This window comes from Biomphalaria glabrata, chromosome 18 (genome assembly GCF_947242115.1).
Source record: "Biomphalaria glabrata chromosome 18, xgBioGlab47.1, whole genome shotgun sequence".
In the NCBI taxonomy this organism is placed as follows: Eukaryota; Metazoa; Mollusca; class Gastropoda; family Planorbidae; genus Biomphalaria; species Biomphalaria glabrata.
Window position 1 is genome coordinate 15,769,962 of NC_074728.1, and position 21,884 is coordinate 15,791,845.

General features: G+C 35.0%; 1 protein-coding gene across 2 annotated transcripts in view; it reads right to left on the reverse strand.

The window, feature by feature from the left end:
- LOC106065931 (polycystin family receptor for egg jelly-like) overlaps window positions 1–21,884 on the reverse strand; it is a 175,799-nt gene that overhangs the window by 37,349 nt on the left and 116,566 nt on the right. For both annotated transcript variants that reach the window (XM_056017216.1, XM_056017217.1), the window contains exons 25-35: window positions 19,217–19,309; window positions 18,918–19,064; window positions 18,200–18,365; window positions 17,499–17,704; window positions 14,463–14,576; window positions 14,171–14,362; window positions 7,341–7,484; window positions 7,159–7,242; window positions 5,849–6,028; window positions 2,481–2,581; window positions 1,547–1,670 (exon numbers count right to left, since the gene is read on the reverse strand). In XM_056017216.1, the coding sequence (XP_055873191.1) occupies window positions 1,547–1,670; window positions 2,481–2,581; window positions 5,849–6,028; window positions 7,159–7,242; window positions 7,341–7,484; window positions 14,171–14,362; window positions 14,463–14,576; window positions 17,499–17,704; window positions 18,200–18,365; window positions 18,918–19,064; window positions 19,217–19,309 (1,551 nt within the window). The remainder of the gene's footprint in view (window positions 1–1,546; window positions 1,671–2,480; window positions 2,582–5,848; window positions 6,029–7,158; window positions 7,243–7,340; window positions 7,485–14,170; window positions 14,363–14,462; window positions 14,577–17,498; window positions 17,705–18,199; window positions 18,366–18,917; window positions 19,065–19,216; window positions 19,310–21,884) is intronic.

Sequence of the window (21,884 nt, forward strand, 5' to 3'; positions counted from 1 at the left end):
CAAAAATTAATTGACTACTTGGTTTATTTTAAAATTAATTCATGTTTTGTTAGGTACAAAAATAATTGTTCAAAGTTTTAGCTTGACCGGAGAATGAGTGTGTTCAATTATCTGAGGGGACGGAATCCAAAACATTTAGCCATATCTGTGAATACTGGAGGATTCATTTCCCTTGTTGGTATCAAACACTAGAATAAATTACTAGTAATAATTTGAATAAAAGGTTAATATTTTATTGATTCATGACTGTATATAGCAATGAATAAGTGTGCAGTGTAACTTAATCCAAGAATGGATGCGGGAGAAATAAACGTGCTCAACCTTTTGACCAGACAGACAGAGTCAGTTGACAGAAGCTTTGTACAAATGAAACAAGCAGTAGAAAAAATAATACTTTTTAAAACCAAACCTTATCCAAGGGGAAATACTGCTAATTACTACCATTTATCTACAAATTACAGGGATTAGCACCCTTTCTATTATAGAAAACAAAATGAAATAATTAGTAGTAAATAGTTAACTAACTGTATAATTTTTGGTTTGTTCGTGCATTGTTTTCGAGTATCAATCATTATGTAAAGTTTCAACTTGATCCGAATGTGAAGTGGGAGAAAAATTGTGTCAAAGCGTTATAACGGAACTATTATATATCCACATCTCATTAAGTAGCATTTATTTCCCATATTTCAAATCAAACAAAAAAATAATCACCAACAATTAACTAATTGTTTATTTTTTTAAAAATTGATTTATGTCTTGAAAGGTTCAAGGAATAATTGTGCATATCTGGGTATTTTATTGATACTCTATATTTAAAACATGTCTAAACGCGAGTGGGAGGATTAACAATGTAGACAGTTCTATTCACTGATCAATAAATCACAGATATAATTTGATTTTTTTTTTAAAGATACGTCACAGAAATAGTTTGATTTTTTTAAAAGGTCATTTTATATGAAGCTAATAATGTTCTGTAAAATAGATTGTTGGTTACATTCATATATAAATCTACCCAGAATATATAAATTCTAGTTTGGTCATATTGACGTGGCATCAGACTAGACTAGAATACTGGATCTAGTTAGAAATATGGTAAAGAAGACTCTAGTTTGGTGATATAAATCCAGACAAACACCAATAGTTGGGTGCTAAGTTGGGCAGTAGACACACAAACACCAACAGTTGGGTGCTAAGTGAGGCAGTAGACACACACACAAAAACCAACAGTTGGGTGCTAAGTGAAAGGGGAGTAGACACACAAAAACACCAACAGTTGGGTGCTAGTGAGGCAGTAGACACACACACAAAAACCAACAGTTGGGTGCTAAGTGAAAGGGGAGTAGACACACACAAACACCAACAGTTGGGTGCTAAGTGAGGCAGTAGACACACACACAAAAACCAACAGTCGGGTGCTAAGTGAAAGGGGAGTAGACACACACACAAACACCAACAGTTGGGTGCTAAGTGAAAGGGGAGTAGACACACACAAACACCAACAGTTGGGTGCTAAGTGAGGCAGTAGACACACACAAACACCATTTACTTTGATAGCTGGAATGTCAGCTCTCAGTTTTCTTTCCCCCAATTCACAGCTGAACCAGTTGTCATAAGTACACACCCAGGACTCATCAGTTACCATATTTTGTATGTAGATGCATTTCAGGTACCTACACATTAGACAAAAGCAAAAGGTCACAGCGGTCTTAGAAGTCAGTATCTTAGAAAAAGTCTGAGGGTATTGAGCTTTCAACGTGTTAGCTAATGCACCGATGGAACGTTCCGTTCGCTGAGCAAAAACAATCAACGTTATCAAATCACGCAGAAATGATTTTATTTTTGCCACATTAACGCACCGTGAAAAGGTGTGTATCAAAACTATTGCCCCCCCCCCCACCTCTCCCCTTCCCTTAGCAGCAATGTCACAATCACATTTGCTATGTTTGCTATGTTTTACTATCAGTCTGAAATCAGAGACTGATTAATTAATGTTTTACTCTCAGTCTGAAATCAGAGACTGATTAACTAATGTTTTACTATCAGTCTGAAATCAATGACTGATTTTATTTGTTGGTGTGTTATCCTCTGAAAGCAACATTTGATAGATAAACTATTACTGAGCTATAAATGTGAAATTCATCGTCGCTCTTTACACACACACACATATGTTATTTGGTGGATTCAGGGGCGTCCTGAAAATCCCAAAATTAAAAAACCCAGTCTTCCCCAAGATTCGAACCCAAGACCCCTTGATTCTAAAGCCAAGTGCTTTAACGCTCAGTCACAATCCCCCTGAGAAGACATACTTTAAGTTGTTACTTTCTATAAAAAAACACAATCTTTATTTTAAAAGTGAGTTTAGTATTAAAGAGAGACATTTGTAAACAATGGGAAACATATAGGTCTTTAACACATAGACATTTCCTATGTCTCATAGAATGTTCTAAGGATTTGTGAAACATCAACCATTTTCCACTCACCATGAAGGATGACCGCCAGAGAAATCTATCCAAACCTCAATCGATTCTATGTCTCCGAGATCATCTTTAGTTGTCAACAAAAACCAGTTTTCTTCCCCTGACTAATGACACAGTGAGAAATGTGAACAGACAGTAGACGTGAGAAAAACAAACATATGACATTGTATTCAACAAATTTATTTGGACTCACTACTATCTCATGAGGTCATGCACCCTCTGTTCCGCATCTCATCTGTATCAATCAGCATTCTCATGGAATAATGTTTGTGCATTTTGTAAAATTAAAAAACTGTTTATTTAATTAAAATAAAAAACAACAAGAGAATTTGTGAGGATATACAAACATGGACTCGGCCCCCAAAGTCCTTCACCCAGCCAGGTAAAAAGACAGGTCAAATATTTTCTGCACGAATATCAGACTAAAATGATCAACAACTAGGAGCCATCCTCCGCCCATACATAATGGAAGTGTGCATAACAAAAGTGTAGCCGATACGATTGTAGTGTTAAACCGGAAGTGTACGGAGCTATATTAATGTCATTGTTATTATTCTTATTACATTGTTAATATTCATATGTATTCAATGAACTGATTGTTAACAAGATATGATTGGGTGTGAGCCAGGCCTAATGGATATTATAAAATAATCATTGAACTAATGGTTGGTGAAGAATCAATCGCAGGTAAAGATGGCATCCACTTTGACCGTACAAGAACCAGACATTTTTCGTTTGGAATGCTTTCATTCCAGAGCTGAGGCCAAAATTCTTTTCCGCTGTACTTAGCTTTATTTTAGCTCACCCTATCTCTCCAAAAAGTGTGGTCTAGTTAGATTACATCAATGTATCGCAAGTGAGATACACCTGTTTTTCTTGAGCCAGTCGCGAGTTGTCCATAAAGGATGACTTTCGGGGTACGTTTGACCTCCATTTGGCGAACAGTAGTAGTAAGCCAGCGAAGGTGAGGTTGTCAGACGATACTCTGCTGGGAAGACCCGTTCGAGCAAGTATGTCTAGTTTACACACTCTTCCTTGCTTTACATATGTTGTCTAAAACTCACTGCCTAACGGTTGCAGTTCTCAGAAAAATACTTTGTACACCTCCATTATGGACATTGTAATGAGCTTCAGGTTTTTCCAAACTCTTGGTCTAAGTCTTACAAATGTCGAGGCAGCCTTCTACAAGCTTTTTTTTTTAAAATCTCTCTCGGGACGGATCATCTTTGTAGAACTCTAGTAACAGAATGTATATACTGTATCTAGCTTTTTTTCATCGATTAGGATGAAAGGGTTCAAGGAATACACATACAGGACTATCAAACTTTCATTGATATTGTCACATTATTTTACTGACATGCAACAATGCTTGGAGCAGAATATAGAAAGCAAGTTTGATAAAAATCAGTAAGCTAACAGTCTCGGTTAGCAATAGTGATAATATTGTTACGAATCTCACTATCCAGGCTCTCTGCAAACTGCACCTTACACCACCAACTTAAAGAACTTGACAACTCAGTGCTCCAAAGTAACGTAACACTTTAATAGTTGAATAAATAACAGCCAATACTGTACAATTGGCAACACGTACACTGTACAAATATCTCTCCGATAACACCGTTCCGCCATATCAACTCTTGCACTGGCCTCTCCGTCTCGTTCCGGGCTTGCACTGGGTTCAACAGTTCAGGACTGACTTCACACACTAGGCTCGTTGTGTCGGACTCGATCGCAGACCAAGATCAAGACGCCGTTCGTCTCAACTGTACTTGACAGTACTCCGCACTGAACCGTCGTAATGCTCCGTACAGAACCACACCGTTGAACTGTGCTGTAGTCGACCGTGTTCTGACCTCCTGTCGTAAACCCGCTTTCTGAACCGTCTTGACTGCGAAACCTCCGCTCTTTATATAGGGTCCCTGCTGGCCTTCTAGAACCGGACGGAACGTCGCTCGACCATTCTGGGACGCTCCTGAGCTCTGTTCACGACGCCGATCCTACTCGAACCTTCATGTTGTTAACTCGTCTCGGCCGATCGTCGTAACTCGTCACGGTTGACCGCTCGTCTAGCGCTGGCCTGGGGCGATTTGCGTCGGCTGACTACACTCACACCACTACCCCCATCTGTGCCACCACCAGGTTTATAACAATATATTGAAAGCTCACGTTTATTTCTTTTATAAAGACTACACTACGACTACAACAAACCAGTGAAGCCTAAACATTGACATAGCCAGGATTTAATAAGGGTGGGAGATTTTTCCTTTTTTTCTTTGTACACACAAGAGTTTGCGTATTCGAAACTTTAAAAATGAATTTTCTGCTATACTTCTAATAAAAGTAGCATTGTTGGATTTACAGCCGTGAAAGTCATAGGGCAATGAATGTTAAAGCCCCCCCCCCCCACCAGGGAAACAAAGGAGCGAAATCCCCTATTTATTTTCCAAATAAAAGAAAAAAATTGTTTCTATATCTTTCGAAAACTTATTGTTAAAATCAATTTCAATTTAATTAGAATCTATATTACAGCGTTATCGAATGAAAATTTACGATAAATAAGACAATACGTACGTTTAGATAAAATTACATTTTTCGCAACAAGTACTTGGCTTCTATTGAAGTTTAGGAATTCCACGAATATTCCTCACTACAAGCAAAGCTTTAAGCGAACACCTCTGAACACTGAAGACTAAGACGCTTGTGATGGTCTAGGTTCTAAAGATCAAGAGTTTCATTTTGTCATCCACTCAGTATGAGTGAATGAAAGATGCTCAGCATTTTAAAGGTTAACCGCAACAGCCAACCGAAAAATTTCCAGTATTGGTAAAATAATGAATTTCGGTGACTGTAAATGAACCTACAAAATAGGCCCTGGCTGAGATTCATTATATAGTAATTATAGTTTGCTTATTACTTTTTTATTTTTTTTTGAAGTGAGGGTTTACCTCGATCTCCCCCCTTCTTGTTTTGCTTTCGTGTTGTTGTTGTTTTTTATTTTGGAGGCTAGGGTTCAATCTCAAAATCTTGACTATGTTCATGGACTTTGATATGATCACTGGAGTTTTACTTTACTTTTTTTCTTATTGGGGGTGGGAAGCTTCAAAATCCCCCTTAGCTACAATGGTTAAATGGGAAGTGAACCCTCAAAACCTCTCTCCAATAAAAAAAAAAAATAACTTGGGTTGGGGGAGTTGGTAGAGTCGACCCGCGGGCCATATTTGACCTCCGACAAAGCGTTGTCCACCCCATCCCCTTTTTAGAATTCTGCCCAGAGTGCAGGAACTAAACAACGACAGAACGGTGCTCCATGAATGTTAGGTCTCACTGCATGCACACCTTACCACTAGAAACGATGTCTCAAAGTCACCCACCTGAAAAAGTCGTTTGTTTGGATCACTTAGCAGATGAGATTCACTTTTGTCCCAAGATCCTTTAACAGTAAAGAAAATATTGGATGTGGTGGAGGCTCTGGCGAACCAGCCAGTCACTACACAAAGTAGGTAGACAAAGGTGTGGTCCTCTCTGTTGTCTTCCAACACCGTGACAACTCTCTGAAACAAAACTCTTCATGAGCTCCACTTCATCACATTCATCCACCTTCATTTTACATAGGCAATTAGTTTAGAAACTCATGCAACTATATTTGTATATAAAGAAAGAAATCTATACAACTGTCATATTGATTGGTTAATTACTTTGCATGTGGATCAATACAGTTAGTTAATGAATGATGTCATAATAAGAATATATATGTAAGTAACAATATAAAATTAAAATCTTTGACAATGAAATGTTCACTTTTATGACTAGAGAACATTTTTACAAAGCTGATATCAACACATTTGTTTTGTGACTGGTAAAAAGTGTGTACAGGTTATTTTTACTCCACAACCTATCTCGGATATTGTTGAAATTTTGCACTGATATTTCTTGTACCAGACTAAACAAGAAAAAAAATTAACCAAGTAGTTAATTCACTATTAATAATTCATTATTTTGTTTAGTTTCCAACAAGGGAAAGAAATTGTATTTAACAGATAAGACTATTAAGTTTAATTATTTCCCTTTATACTTTGTGTATAGAATTAGGTCATCGTTTAAAAGTTTGAAACTAACAATAGATAACTATAAAACCTTCAGCACCACGCTGGCACAGTGGTTAATTTATTGGCTTGCGGAGGCTTGAACCCTCGAGTTCGATTTCAAGTTGTACAACTTTTTAAAAATAAAATACATTTAAAAAGCGATGATGGAAACATTTACGCAAATACCTCTCCCCTTTTCCCAACTGGTCCAGACAAGTGATAGGATCTTAGTGCTTTGAGAAAGCTAAAACCATGAAATCGAACAAAAAAACAACAAAAAGAATAGGTAAAAATATGTCTAATCACACAGATGTATTATTATTAGATCTATTACACATTCAACTACATGACTGATACAAACTAATTGATACAGTTACACTTTGTTTTTCAAAATGTATATTTTAAAATATTTTTATTGTTTCTTGTATTGCCAGTTTTATATTCTTCTGTTACATTTTCAATACCGTAAACAAGGCGGACTTTAAACTATTAAATATAATTTATAATTATATTTTTTATCGACTTGCTGTTTGATGAGGAACTATGTGACATGCTATGTGACATGCTATGTGACATGCTATGTGACATACTGTTACCTTGATCTTGTCCTCTTTATCTTTCCGTCGTCCGTACAGAAAGGCGGCTAATGCAATCATCCACAACGCAATGACCATTGTTACCTTGAGAGACACATTTGTGATGAGCATTTCCTGAACATTTCTTGTCTAATATTTTGGAAACACAATCAGAACAAAAGAAATGAGACATTTGTACATACCACTAAGGGATTCTCAAATATTTTTAAGAATAAACCTGCGGAGAGAGGATTGATGAGTCTGGGTAGCACTAAGTAGCTACCAGTAAAGGCAGCCGCTGTAACACATTGACAGTGTAGCTTTTCCAAACTGGAGAACTTTGTTAGCTGGAAAACAGAAATCAATAATTACAGTTGTAGTTTTTTTTTTGTGTGGTAAATCGTATATAGTGTACTATGTTGTTACATCAAATATCGTTTACTTTGTTGTTACATCATATATCTTTTACTTTGTTGTTACATCAAATATCGTTTACTTTGTTGTTACATCATACATCTTGTACTTTGTTGTTACATCATATATCTTGAACTTTGTTGTTACATTATACATCATTTACTTTGTTGTTACTTTATACATCATTTACTTTGTTGTTACATCATACATATTGTACTTTGTTGTTACATCATACATCATTTACTTTGTTGTTACATCATACATATTAAAATTAAATTTGGCTAGCGAATGGGAAAATATTTATCTTGATATTTGATATTTTTATTTTATATTTGAAACATCGGCAAAATTAAGGCCATGTCCAGTCCCTTAACCCTAAGGAGTGCTTCCCCTCTCTATTGAGTATAGGTCAAGTGCTAAGAGTTAAACAGAGTACAGCTGATGTATTAAAAATAGTCTACTCACAATTCGGGAGTTTCCGCATTACTCGTTCAAGAGTTTAATCAAATTAATGTTTAGGAACATTTTGCCCATCGCCTTCTAAGTCTAGATCCAAAGGTCTGTTAGTATTGGATTTTTTTTAGGGTGTGTGTGTGGCGGGATTCCTTAATTGTTTTAAAAAATCTAACATTCATAAAGTGACAAATGATCTCTCTATAAGTTGTATAAAGAAGGTAATTTTCTTTACAAAGTATTTGTTCAGTTTTTCTTGTTTATTGAATAGAAAGCTGCTTATGTAAAAGTTTCTCAAACATTTTATTTTTTTCACAACTAAGTCTTTCTTTAAATAGTCATGACAAATTCTTGCGAACTGGAGTGATTTACTCACATTGATTTGGATATTTTTAGGTCTAGATTTGTTTCTACACCATAGACCAGGGGTTCTCAACCTGTGAGTGGCGACCCCTAGGGGTCGAATGAAAATTTGCCACGAGTCGCCTACTGGCATCAGAAAAATTGTTGTTTTTTTTTGTAGCTATTTTTCATCGGAAGTTATTTTATTTTTCGTGACAATCATATTTGTATCATAGTGGTTATATATTTATATCTATAATATCAGAGAATACACAGATTACATTATTATTAAAAGAAAATATGAAACGATCTACAATTACCGATAAAATAAATAAAGAGTGACAAATTTAGACCTAAGAGCACGGACTTATTGCTAGAGAATACAGAGGGAGGCACTTTTAGTGAATGCAACATAATTGTTTATAGATAGACATGTTTTTTCATTGGTAATCACTTCTTTGTTTTCCTTTTTTTTTTTGATATAATTGCCATTCGAAAATAGATATTTCAGACCACATCTTCGAAGTTGCGGAATACAATTTTCCAACTATTGAAATTACTGTCCAGTAAATGCGTCATAACACCATTGCGGGAGGATCTAATCAAGTGGATAAGAAAACGTAATTAATACTACGCCATCCTATCATAGTCCATGTTATTGAAGGAAATCAATTCATTATGAAACAAACAATGAACATGGACAGAAGAACGTGGAGAAAAGAAAACAAATGGACAATTTTTAGCGGAATGTTTGATTGTCGATTGTTAAATCAGGAATTGAAATGACTTGAAGATTCATTTGTAATGAAGTTTTATCTGCCCAATGTATGGGGCTGAACAAACGTGAGGTCTTTGCTGACAGGGAGATTCAGTGTTTTAGTTTTGAAGGCTGATAGAGTCAAGAAATCAAGACTTTACTTATGTGGCAAGCACCATAATTAAAACATAGCAGCACTTGAAGTTTTTTATTTTGGTGGCTCTCAGAATTGCCAGAGCTTTGAAGCCTCACATCATTACCAAGGAGTTATTGTCAGCGGCGAAGTATACTGCTGTTTTGATTGGAGCCTAATACGTTAATAAATTTAGTGCTATTTCCATATCTAATGACACCGTCCGCAGGAGAATAGTTGACATGTCTTCTGATATTTATCAATGAAGTAATTCAGGAAATGATGCCTACTCCATTTACAATATTTAGCATCCAGTTTGATGAATCCACAGACGTTGTAAATTATGGCGAGTTTAAAGATGAGTTTTTATGCAAATCTCTTGAAACTGCCGCTACAGCACGTGATGTAATTGACAAAGTTGGTTAATTTTTAGAAAAGTAAAAGACCTCTTGGGAAAAATATTGTGGTAATGGTGCTCTAACTACGCGTGGATGTCGGATACTGCCTGTTAGTTATCAAGTCTTAATACAGAAATAAACTTGATGCAGAAGATGTGAATTCCTAATCTAGTGAAATAAAAACAAGTTAAACCTTCACATTAACTGTTACATGTTTGAAAATACTGTCGCAAATATTGTGTAGCAATGTAGTTGACTGTATCAAAGACTGTGCGTTTTCCATGCTTGGCAATACTTTTTTAGATTGTCAGGTATGCAACATGATTGATTTGATTTGATTTTTGATTTGAGGCACATCGGCACAATTTAGGCCATGTCGTGCCTGCATTCCCCTAAGGATCCTTCTCTCTCTAAACAACAAGGGCCAGATTCTATACAGTCATATCATTAAAATCAAGGTCTATTCACAGTTAAAATAGTAAAGGTTGTAAAAAATTAAATATTTGGTAAAAATCTAATGAATGTTATAAATAAGCAATACAAAAAGTAAATAAATGTAAGTTATAAAATATACACTTTTTGTTATTTAAGCACAAATTTATTTTATACCAAATAAAACTTTTGTTATCTTCAGTATCTAACAATGGAATAAACATCATAGATATCACTAATCTCACATAAAAGTTGAATGGACTAAGTGGGGTCGAAAAGAATCCCAATGATCAAAATGCTTTTCTTCACTGAAATCCGAGCCCGGGTTCCATCGGTTCCAATGCCAATCGCTTTCCCAAACCTCCACCACACCTTGCTATTCCTACATACATTTATAGGATACTTGCTCTACCCAGCGTAACTGTCCAACTATAAGCAGTTTCTCTGTACTGTCGATAACGGCATTTACACACAAAAAAATAAAAAAATAATAAAAAAACAAGGTTACAAAGACAGTTTGTGTGGACACATAAACTTAAAATCGGTCCCCGAAGTGGTCCACCTAGAAACAGATAGACAGATCTAGACATTGGTAGAGGATATAACATATTAGGCTGTAAAAAATATACTTAAAAAAAATAATCAAATAATGCATATCTATTTTACAGGATGTTACTCACACAAAAAAAATTAGAAATATTTATTAACTAAAAAAAATAGAACCTTCTCCTACACTAGACATAGATTTTGCTAGATCTAGACATAGTTTTAGATCTAAATCTAGATTCAAGATCTTAGTCTAAGCCTAGATCTAGAAATAGATTTAAGTCTCTAAGTCAAGATCTAGAAAGACTCTAAGTCTAAGTCTGTCTATATCTAGCTCTAAGTCTAGAGTTCGATCTAAGACTCTAAGTTTAAGTCTATTCTATATCTAAGTCTGGATCTAGATCTAGAACCTTGATATAGAATCTACTGAACTCGTATATAGATCTATGTAGATCTGACCTCTAATTATTGTAATTTAGATTCAGATTGTTGTCAAGTGTATAGCCTAATGAGGATGTGTGATTCAATGAATTTTGTTCTTTTATTAATGAAAAAGCTTGTGAACTTTTTAATAAGACTTCCCCTGAAGTTTTTCATTGAAAAGTGGTGTAATTTTTTGAAAAATCTGCTTGCATATATAATTTAAAAAATTAGATGCTTCACTTTTGGAAAAGAAAAAAGTAGCCATTGCATCAGAACTTTGAATGATCTAAAAAATATCATGATGTCCGATTTTCATTTTCTCTTTTAGTTTCTGATATCTAAACGGGACGGACGGACAGACAGGCCACAGAAAACTAATAGCGTCTTTTCCCCTTTCGGGGGCCGCTAAAAATTGCTGTTTGTAGTATCTTATATCTTCTTCTTATATATCTTATATAATACAGACGTTACTTCAAAAAAAAAAGATGATTACGTCCTACGCGTCATGCATTTAGTCATGCATATTAACCAATGACTTAAATTCTGCCAAGTCACTGCTTTTCCTGGCTAGCTCAGGTAACCCATTCCATGCTCTAATAGCACTAGGGAGTATTTGTACAAATTTGTTCTAGCATATGGGACGAGGAATGTGCCTTTATCTTTGTGTCTTTCAGAGTATTTTATTAAATTTTGTTTTTGTATTTGAAGATTATGGTTCAGTGTTTTATGTATAATGGCTACTTTACTTTTGAGCCTTCTGTCCTGAAGTAGTACGATCATGATACATTATGTCTATTATGGAGTGCAAACTTTTTTCAGTGAAAAAAGTCTGCGAGGTTATATCACAACTAAGCTATTGAAAATCTGATTTACCCTTTAATGTTCCTCCCATAACATCTCAATAGTTTTAAGTATCTAAAATTGATTGTTCCGGATTTTTTTGTGCAAAACTAATCAACGCCAACAAATGTTTGTTTGTTCTTCTAACTTATATTACATTCAATTTCCATGCTTAAACGGTGCAAAAACACATTATCAATAATATGTTGTTCCGTTTTTTATGTAAATAGCATATTAATGCTAAATCATAATCTCTATACTGACTTATATTTCATTAATTGTAAAAATGTTCGCATAAGGCTTTTAAAAAAAGTAATTTACTAGAATTGATTACTGAAAATTACTTTTTAGACATTTAATTTTCTTGTAAAACATAACATAGAAGTTTTGTAATCGAAAAAGAAAGTTCCGGATTTTGTTTCTTACAAATCGTCGCCAGAAATTTCCGAATTTATTTAAAAATCTACTAACGCCAAATAATTGTTTGAACTCCCTCTTCTAATTAATAAACAAATAATATTCTCATTTACGAAATAATGTTTTTACGGATTTTTATGAAAAATATTTTAACTCACTACTCTCTTACAGTACATTTAACTTTCTACCTAAAACATTAAAAAATCTAATTATCGTTAATATTATGTTCCGATTTTTAAGGAAAACAGAATCCAAACACCAAAGTAAGGTATGAAAATTTCTCCACGTGGCTGTAGTACATCTAATTTTTATACGAGACCATCCAAAAAATTTAATTAACGGTATTACATTTATCTGAAATTCTCTTTTTCTTTTACACAAACATCCGGAACAATCTATTATATAAACTTTTCAATTGTGTTCATACCTAAAAATTATTGCGATGTTTTGAAACGTAAAATAAAGGTTAATCAATTTTTAATAACTTTTAGTTGTTTTTTTTTATATCAAGATAACGGACAGACCGACTGACAGACAAAACGCAAAAACAATGTGGCTTTGATCCTTTTTAAATAATATCTATTAGAACTCAGTGCACCAATGTCTATGAACCCTCGTTAAATATCTCGTGTAAATAAAGACATTTTTTTTTATGGTACCGGTACTAGCCTATTGTGAGGTAATGGAATTTTTTTTCTTTGACGTCATATGAATGGACTCTTTAAATGTAATGTTAAAAGAACGCACTCGGTGCACCAATGTCTAAAAAAATTGTCTCGAAAAAATTGCTTGTATTAATGAAAACATATTTTAGTCTAACTAAGCCGTGTGACGTAGTGTTTTTTTTTCCTTTGACGTCATATGGAATGAATTCTTTAAATGAAATGCTAAAAGAACGCACTCGGTGCACCAAAGTCTATGAACACTCGATAAATGGCTCTTATAGATGAAGGCGATTTTTAGCCTAGCTAGGCCGTGTGACGTAGTGTTTTTTTTTCCCTCTGACGTTATATGGAATTAATTCTTCAAATGAAATGAAAAAAGAACTCGGTATAGTAATGTTTATTAAGCCTCGTTATGTGACTCGCGTTTAAAAAAGGAATGATATCTTGATTTAGATCTAATCTAGATTTTTTAAACTAGATCTAGATTTTTATTACAGTATATCTAGATCTGGATTTATATTCTAATTAAAATTATTTTAGAGTCTAGATCTAGAATTTCTAGATCTAGTTTAGACTAAAATAGACTAGATTAAGATGTAGAATTTCAATTTCTAAACTTAAAGTGTAAAAAAAAAGTGTAGATTTTCATTTCCAAACGTTTTGATCAATATTGTAATGTTTTAATATACTAAAACTAATCTACTATTTTTTTATTAAATTTAAATTTACGGCAAATGAATCTTTGAAACATTATTACTTTTGACCATCGGATGGCTGCCTGGTCGTGCGGTTTGCGCGCTGGACTGTCGTTCAGATTTATGGATGGCCCAGGGTTCAAACCCTGCCCGCTCCCATCCCCCGTCGTCCTGCGGGAGGTTTGGACTAGGAAGTAATTATCTTCAACTCTGAAGGAACATCCGAAACGTGTAAAACATTTTACATCAAAATTAAATCACCTCTTGAATATTATTTGCGAATATGCAGATCCGACAGGGATCCGACTTCGACGGGGGCCGCCTCTGAGTTTGTGTAACACAAACTCTCTTTGTAATCTTGTTACTTTTACTATTGGTGATATTGTGACAAACCTAACGATAAGGTCAGGAACAAACTTTTGTCTGTTTTACAGGTCGAGTAGAAACCTTTACAAAGCTATGCTGTACTTTTAGTCTTAGTGTATTGAACGTTTAGTGAAAAAATATAAACAACTTACCATACACTTATCTGTTAGGAACGTTCGAGTCTTTTTATCAAAATGTAAGCAGGACATTTGGTAAGGCGTGACCATGATGGTGGTATTGTAAAATGACGTGTTGTTTGACATCCTAATAGGCTCTCTTATCCGCTGGTGCAGACGACATCGGATTATAACTCTATAATATTTGATGTATCTCCGCACTTGGAACTAGACAACGACATTAATTGAAGGGAATCAATTTATCTTTTAGAGGATGTAGTTAATTGGTAGTCAATTGGTAACGGGTTAAGGATAAAGTCTTGCTTACTTTTTGAAGGAGAGGTAGGAAAATAAGATTTTTCCCCCTCGTGATTGGACCGATGGAAGAATTCATATACTCCAGTGATTGTAATGGCAAAGATAACATTTCCTCGTCAAAAAGCTGTTGACAAATTGAAATTAACCCTCTTAAAACAAATGAGTTTCTTCATTCATAGTATGTGAAATGGCGCAAATATCATTGAAATATGACAACTTTCATTCATAGTTTCCTGATAGTTTAGGAAATCGATATCATGCAATTCAATTTATTAGTGACTTAATACTTACAATGTCCTGAATTTCCAAATAGAAAACAAAAACTGTCATTCTATCAAATTCCTAAGCAAAGTTCACTATTACTAGCGTTTATTTTTTTAATAGATAGCTCCAAAATGGCAGCGTTTTCAAAAGTTTTTTTGAGTTTTACTTTTAATGAAGAATGAGATGATAAAGTTTAGTGTGAAATCTCAAGATAAGAAAAGTGTTTTCTTGAAGTGTTTTTTTAAGTGTTTTCTCGAAATGTTTTCTTAAAGTGTTTTTATTAAAGTGTTTACTTGAAGTGTTTTTTTTAAAGTGTTTTCTTAAAGACATTTATGTTCACGAAATACCTTGTATGATTATCACGACAGATGTTTGTGAGTATGCTTACGTAAGACATATGGATTTTATACATAGTGAACTGCGTAGAAGCAAAAAATATGTTCTCTGTTATGCACTATGACAAGATAATAACAAGATTACAAACTCAGAGGAGGCCCCCATCTAATTCACCAATGGACGAGAAATATATTCAAGCCATATTCTAGTTTTGATCGTTTAAAGAAATTTTAAAAATTTGGCGTTATTTATCAAATAAAAGCCCATAGTGCAACACATCGTCTTGAATAAGACTTTGAACTCTTCTGGAAGAAGTACAGTAGCGTGAAGTGATCACCTAAGCAGAACCTAAACCTATACGCTGCCTTTGTGGACCTCACCAAGGCTTTCCACACGGTCAGTCGCGATGGTTTGTGGAGGATTTTGGCTAGGCTGGGATGCCCACCTACGTTCCTATCCATTCTCGAGCAATTTCACGTGGGACAGAAAGGCCAGATCAGACACAATGGTGCCCTTTCTGATCACTTCCCATTAGAAAATGGCGTGAAACAGGACTGGGTACTTACTCCTACTCTATTCGCTTTCTTTTTTGGCGTAATGCTGGGTCAAATGAGGCAGCGATTGTACGAAGGCATCTACATCCGGTTAGTTCGTTAGTTCGTTTGTTGTTTTTAGTTTTAAACCTTCATCAGATGATTTTAAAAATAAAATTTCCCTTTTCAATATAAAATCTAAAGCAAACTACAATCACCTAATTCCAAGGGCGTAGCCAAGAGAGGTTACACATTTCTTCCAGTGGCTGGAGTCCATTAATAAAATGCAGTGAATAGTCATCTGCCAAAATTGAAAAAGACTCAATGTGGCTCAATAAAGATGGCTAAGACGGATTTTAGGAGTCAATTATATAGAGAGGGTCTCAATGAAGGAAATCCTATGCCGAACTGGGAGTCGACCCCTTAGTATGGTTGTGACAGAGCGTCGCATGAGGTTGCGGGACATGTTCTCCGACAAAATGAATTACGCATAATAAGAGTTGTGATGACATGGAAGGCCATTACAAGGAAAGCGCAAACAGGGACATCCTAGTACACCTTGGCGCCACACTTTCATGGAGGTCCTTAGAGCAGGTAGGAAGAGGCTTCAGACATTACCAATGACAGTTTTTTGTGGAAGCAGCTTGCCGCTCAATGCGCCGAATGACTTGGGAGTATCTAAGTCAGTAAGAATAGCACATAAGGTTTTTGAAATAAAACTTATTATTAGCAAGATAATGCACTGTAGATACCTCAGAATAAGCACTTTGTTGGCTTTCAATACCGGAAATAGTGCTTGGCGGCGGGGTGCACAGCGCTCCTTGCTAGCAAGGGCGGGGAGTCTACAATTTTTCCACTTACTGCAGGAAGAACCTATTGTAACCTATTGTAAGAAACGTTTTCCGTGTGTACAAGCACACACACACACATATTTTTTTTTTGTTGGGGGGTGGGGGGGGAGAGAAAAATTCCCCTCCCCCAAAAAAATCCTGGTTACCACCATGATACTACTGCGTACATAAAACAAAATCTGCACCCCTAAGCAATTAGAAGATGAATATTTTCTTAATGTATTATAAATGTAAATTTTGTTTAATACAAATAAATCTAGATCGAGATCTATGCCTGGCCTCTATTTAGTATAATTTAGACTGTTGTAAAGTGTATATATTTGAGGATATGTGAAAACTGCGCGCTATAAAAGTAGTTTTTTTAAACTAACAATTGAAACGAAGTTCGTATTAAAATTCTTTTCAAAAACAACATTTGAATCAGTTTTCTATTCCGTGGAAATCTATTTTATAATGATCCTTTTCCATTGTGACCTTAGATGCAAATTTGTTGTACCAATGCGCGAATCAATGAATGAAGTTTGATTTAATAATGAAGAAGTCTGTGACCTTTCTGGAGATTTACGTTTATTTCTCTCAATCGCTACTTTTTATTAGGTTGGAGAGAAGGTCTTGTTCTTATATGATTGACATATAACTAGCTCCGCACAAGATTTGTCTTCATGTATGTGTGATGTTTTGAGTTGAGAAAAATAAATCCACGTTTTTATTAATTTGCATCATTGTAAAAATAGGTGAACCATGCAAAGAATAAGCAACAAACAAATCTCGTTTGGTGAGTAAACAACCAGCCTATACACCTGGGTGCTAGTAATTTACCTCCAATATTAAGGTCGGTGTAGAACGTTGCGAATGCGTTTAATATAAAATTCTTTTTATAATGGTAAAAGATGAAATAAACACAAAATTAGAAGACTATGGATTAGAAAAATGGTGAACAGTAAATTAAAATAAAAAACACTGAATTATTTTCGAACAATCACTAGGCATTGCATTGACTTTTTTTTTCATTTTATGTAACAGTTGAAAGTCTTATGTTCTCGATACTAATATCCCACTTACTTTCTCAAAAGCACTTATTGTATTGGTATATCTTGCTTTGACCAAGACTTCCAAATTGTCCAATGATTTTATATGAAATACTGTCGCATGTTTGGTGGATACTTGTATTGACATAAACAAACAAGCTGATCGGGTAACATAATACTCTCCCTGATGCGTCGATAATTGTAACAAAAGGTTGTACTCTGTTGGAACTGTGCTAGAACCTAAAGAAACGTCACATACAAACAGTTGTACAGAAGGAAATACTTTGCTGGAGTACGAGGACAAGTCTAGAGACAAGTTACAAAAGTAACAGTAGTATTGGTATCAGAAATAGTGGACGTATATTGTACATACATTTTTACATTTAATAAGTAATGAGTAATTAATGGTAATTAATGGGTGCTTATCATAAGCAGTTTTTAAGTAGAAACTTCTATTGTTGCGCCTCTCTGCTAACATTGGACAAAACGTACATTCATTAATTGTTTGTGTCTATTTCTATAAAATTGAAGATGATTACATCCTAGCGCAAACCACCTGCAGGCTAGTCAAAAGCTAAAAGCGCAATTCTATTAGAATTGCATCCACATGTTTATCATGCTAAAAAAACAACAACACGCCAAATCCGGCCCTTTGACCCTCACAGCATCAAATAAGCTTTGACTAACACGTAACAATGTTGAATACAGTCTAAAACGTACAAGTCCAGAACTTACTATTAAGGTCGAGGAAGATATCGGCTGGCTCACTGAACCGAAAACTTCTTTGAACAGTCTTGACAGTGTCAGGTTGCTTCTCATAAAATTTGATGTTCATTAAAGGTAAATTGCCGTGAAGACTTAAACTGGCTCCGGAGAATGGATTTTTTTTGTAAATTTCCAACTAGATGGCATCATGAGTAAGTGTAACAATGGCGTTAGGTCTTTAACAACAAACATCGGAGACAAGAAATAACTCAAACTTTGAATACAATGAATAACTTTAGTATTTGGATAGCTAGTGTAGTTTCAAATAAAGCAAGCAACATGTGCAAAATTATTTAAAAAAAAAAAAAGCAAGGCATATATTAGGTGTAATTGTATCCATTATTTTATATCAATCATGTAACAATAATAATTCTGTGCATTTGGGAAATATTTACATCTATTGTTTTTGTTTAGCGCTATTTCATGCTGTTAGCTTGCACCATTCGGTTTGATCACTTGTAAGGACCAGTTGGGGGAAGGAGCATAGCTTCTATTCATAGTAAATGAGAAATGTGCTCAATATCTCTATATGGATGCAAATATATTTTTGTTCCCATGTAAAAAAAAGACAGGGAGGAATGGAGAAAGACGGTCGACAAGTCTTGCTTGGTGCCCCAATGGTCCAACAGACAAAAGGATAGGTAAGGTAAGTACATTATTTCGTCTTAATATAATATTCAATAGTTACTTTTGAGATAATGTTTTCTCCACTTGCTCCGAGAGACATTGAAGGCAAAGAGAAAGACGCATTGACATCAGGGGAGCCAAGATTGATCTCGGAAGTCTCATTAATTTCATTAGTCTCAACACTTAGATCCAAGTGAGTTGTACTCAGCTGTAAGGGAATTTTTAAGTTCAAAGGTTTATACATACAAGGAAAATGTAATTCAAGGTGAAATAATTTCACTAAATCATTTAGATTTTCACAACTAAATAAATCAGAAAGACCGTTATCTTAAGAAATTTTAGAAAACTTTTATAACTTACTTGTAAAGATTGCTGAGAAATAGCTAATGTTTTCATCAATATTTCTGAGATTGTAGTCACAGAGTCTGTGATGCCTATGCCTCTTCTTAAGTTCTGTTGATTTTAAAATGACAGTACAGTGTTATTCAAAAATGTCACATTCAACTAGATATAATGCTGAAAGAAGATTTTCAAGTCAAAGTCAAGGTATGTTTCATTCAAAATTAGATGATAATCATGATATCCTTGAATGTGAATGTTAATTCAGAGACTTGGACTGGTAAGGAATGGACATCATTCTATAAAGCTTTCACCAAGCAAGTAACTCTTGAAATGATAGAAGCGGAACAATGGTGTGACATGTGTGGGAGCATGCGAGAGTCCTCGACCGGATCCTCGTGATGAAACCCTTAACAAGTTTTTAAATCCTAGTGCAGGACACGCCATCGTTCCGATGGTTCTCACTTTACAAAGTTTACAAGTATTGACTCGTAGTATCACCTCTGAGGGGAGAAAGCGGAATTAAAATCTTAAAACCTGTCTGAGGTTGAAGGTATTGTTACAAATGAACAGTGTAGGTAGAGGTCAACGTATGACCCCGGCGAGATGACACAGCAGCGAGAGTTCTCTGGAATCTACGCGTATAAACAAAGACAGGATGTGACGTGTCCTCACGTGTTGTTCCAGGGGACAAACAGATCTAAGAAGGGGGCAGTTACTAATGAACAGTGACAGATAGAGGTCAGTACGTGTGACCCCGGCTTGATGACACTACAGCAGGGGTTCTCTGGAATCTACATGTAAAAACAAAGACAGGATGTGACGTTTCCTCACGTGTTGTTCCAGACGATACTAGCAGTGTTTGTGCAACTTTGGAGGAGCGATTAGGGATTTTATATAAGCCAGAGAGTTAATGTGAAAGTGAGTCGTGAGTGAGCCGTTACAGTCGATACAGACGATGTAAGACGTGTGCGGCTCTAGTGGAAGAGAAATGTGTACGACTCGGTGCAAGTTAACTAGGGTAGAGTTAACTGGAGTGGACTACTGTCGTTAAAGTCTATACAGCGAACTACAGTGGACTTGAGCCGTTACAGTCGATATTAGTGGGCCGTTTGGCCGTTTTAATTCAACATAAGATACTATATATCAGGGGCCAAAATTATTTTAAGGCAGGTTCGGGCAAAATATATGTGAGTATGTGAGCTTTCGATGCGCAGGATACAATGATATAAAAGGATCCGACTAAAATGCATCATAGAGCCTTTAAAATATTTAGATAGAGAATTGAAAGCCGAAGAATACTTAGATATTAAATGTATTTTCTAAGTTGTGAACTGGGCTGAAATAAAGGATACCCGGTTCTCAAATTCACGGGCAGAATAAAAGTAATGTTTGGGAAGGATGGGGTCGTTCCACATTAAAGTTGAAAAAAGGAGGGGGTGGGGGTTCGAGCAAAATATGTAAATTTTATGATTTGCAGTAAAATAACAAAACAAAACGGCCCCCGGTAAAAAATATCTGAAGGCATATTATTTTGATTCCATAAAAGTAAGAAAAATTTTCTTCTGTTGATGTGCATTCCCCAACTCTTTCATGGTCTTCTTAGAAATTATCTTAGGTCTGTCTGAAAAAAATAACGCCGTGAGAGCCACTGAATATTTCCTGGAATAAACTCCAAATGGCGGTGAGGCTTGGAGGCCAAGGTCTCTGATAGGCTCTGATAAGAAACTCATCTTTGTGGCATAGTGCCTCATAGCTTACGTAATGATCAAGTGACCTTACAGATAAGTGACCTTACAGATTAGTGACCTTACAGATACAGACGTACAAAAAAGGAATTGTCTTTTTTTTTTAAGTAATTAAAAAAATTTTTTTTGCAAAGTCATGGGTTTAAATTACTAAAAAAGGGGGGGGGGGAGGTGGAAACTGTTCTCGAAAACGGCTGTAACAATTTTCCAAGCAATTTGACAGTTGATGTATATCTTTGGAAAGGAATTACTAGCAATTTCGCCAAACAGGGAAAACTCTTAGTTTGACCGTTATAATTTTTAATATAAAAATATATACATTTGGCTAGAGGACAAGATAATATTTATTTTCAACAGACTACATTTTCGAATGTTTCATCATTTAGACCCTATTCATTAAAGAGCTTAATAAATTAATAGACATACGGGAACATTTTGCCTACCGTCTTTGAAGTCTAGATCTATATATGTATAAATATGCAGGATCAGAATTTTGTTATTGAGGGTGGGGTGGGTAGTGTTAGGATTATTTTAAAAAATACATCGTTTGACAAATTATTTAATTAATTACAAATAACAAGTGAGACCATATTAATAAAAGGCACTTGATCTATTGAGATATTTTTAAAAATATTCATGCAAACGGTTTTCTCATTTTCTAAAAAAACTAATGTTTACAAAATATTTGTTTTATTTTTTCTGTAATAAAAGTTACTTACATGAATACTCTTTTTTTTAAAGATAAAGAATGTAATTAGTGTGTCTATAAGTCAAATATAATTTAAAGATATATTTTATAAGCAATGCTTCATACTATACACATGAAGTGCAGTGTTTACAACTGAATATACAATTAAACTTTGAACCAAAGGGACAAGTTTTATTCTTGATGCCTTGAATGATATTGACCCTTTAGAAAAGCATCAATTAGATAGTAACAT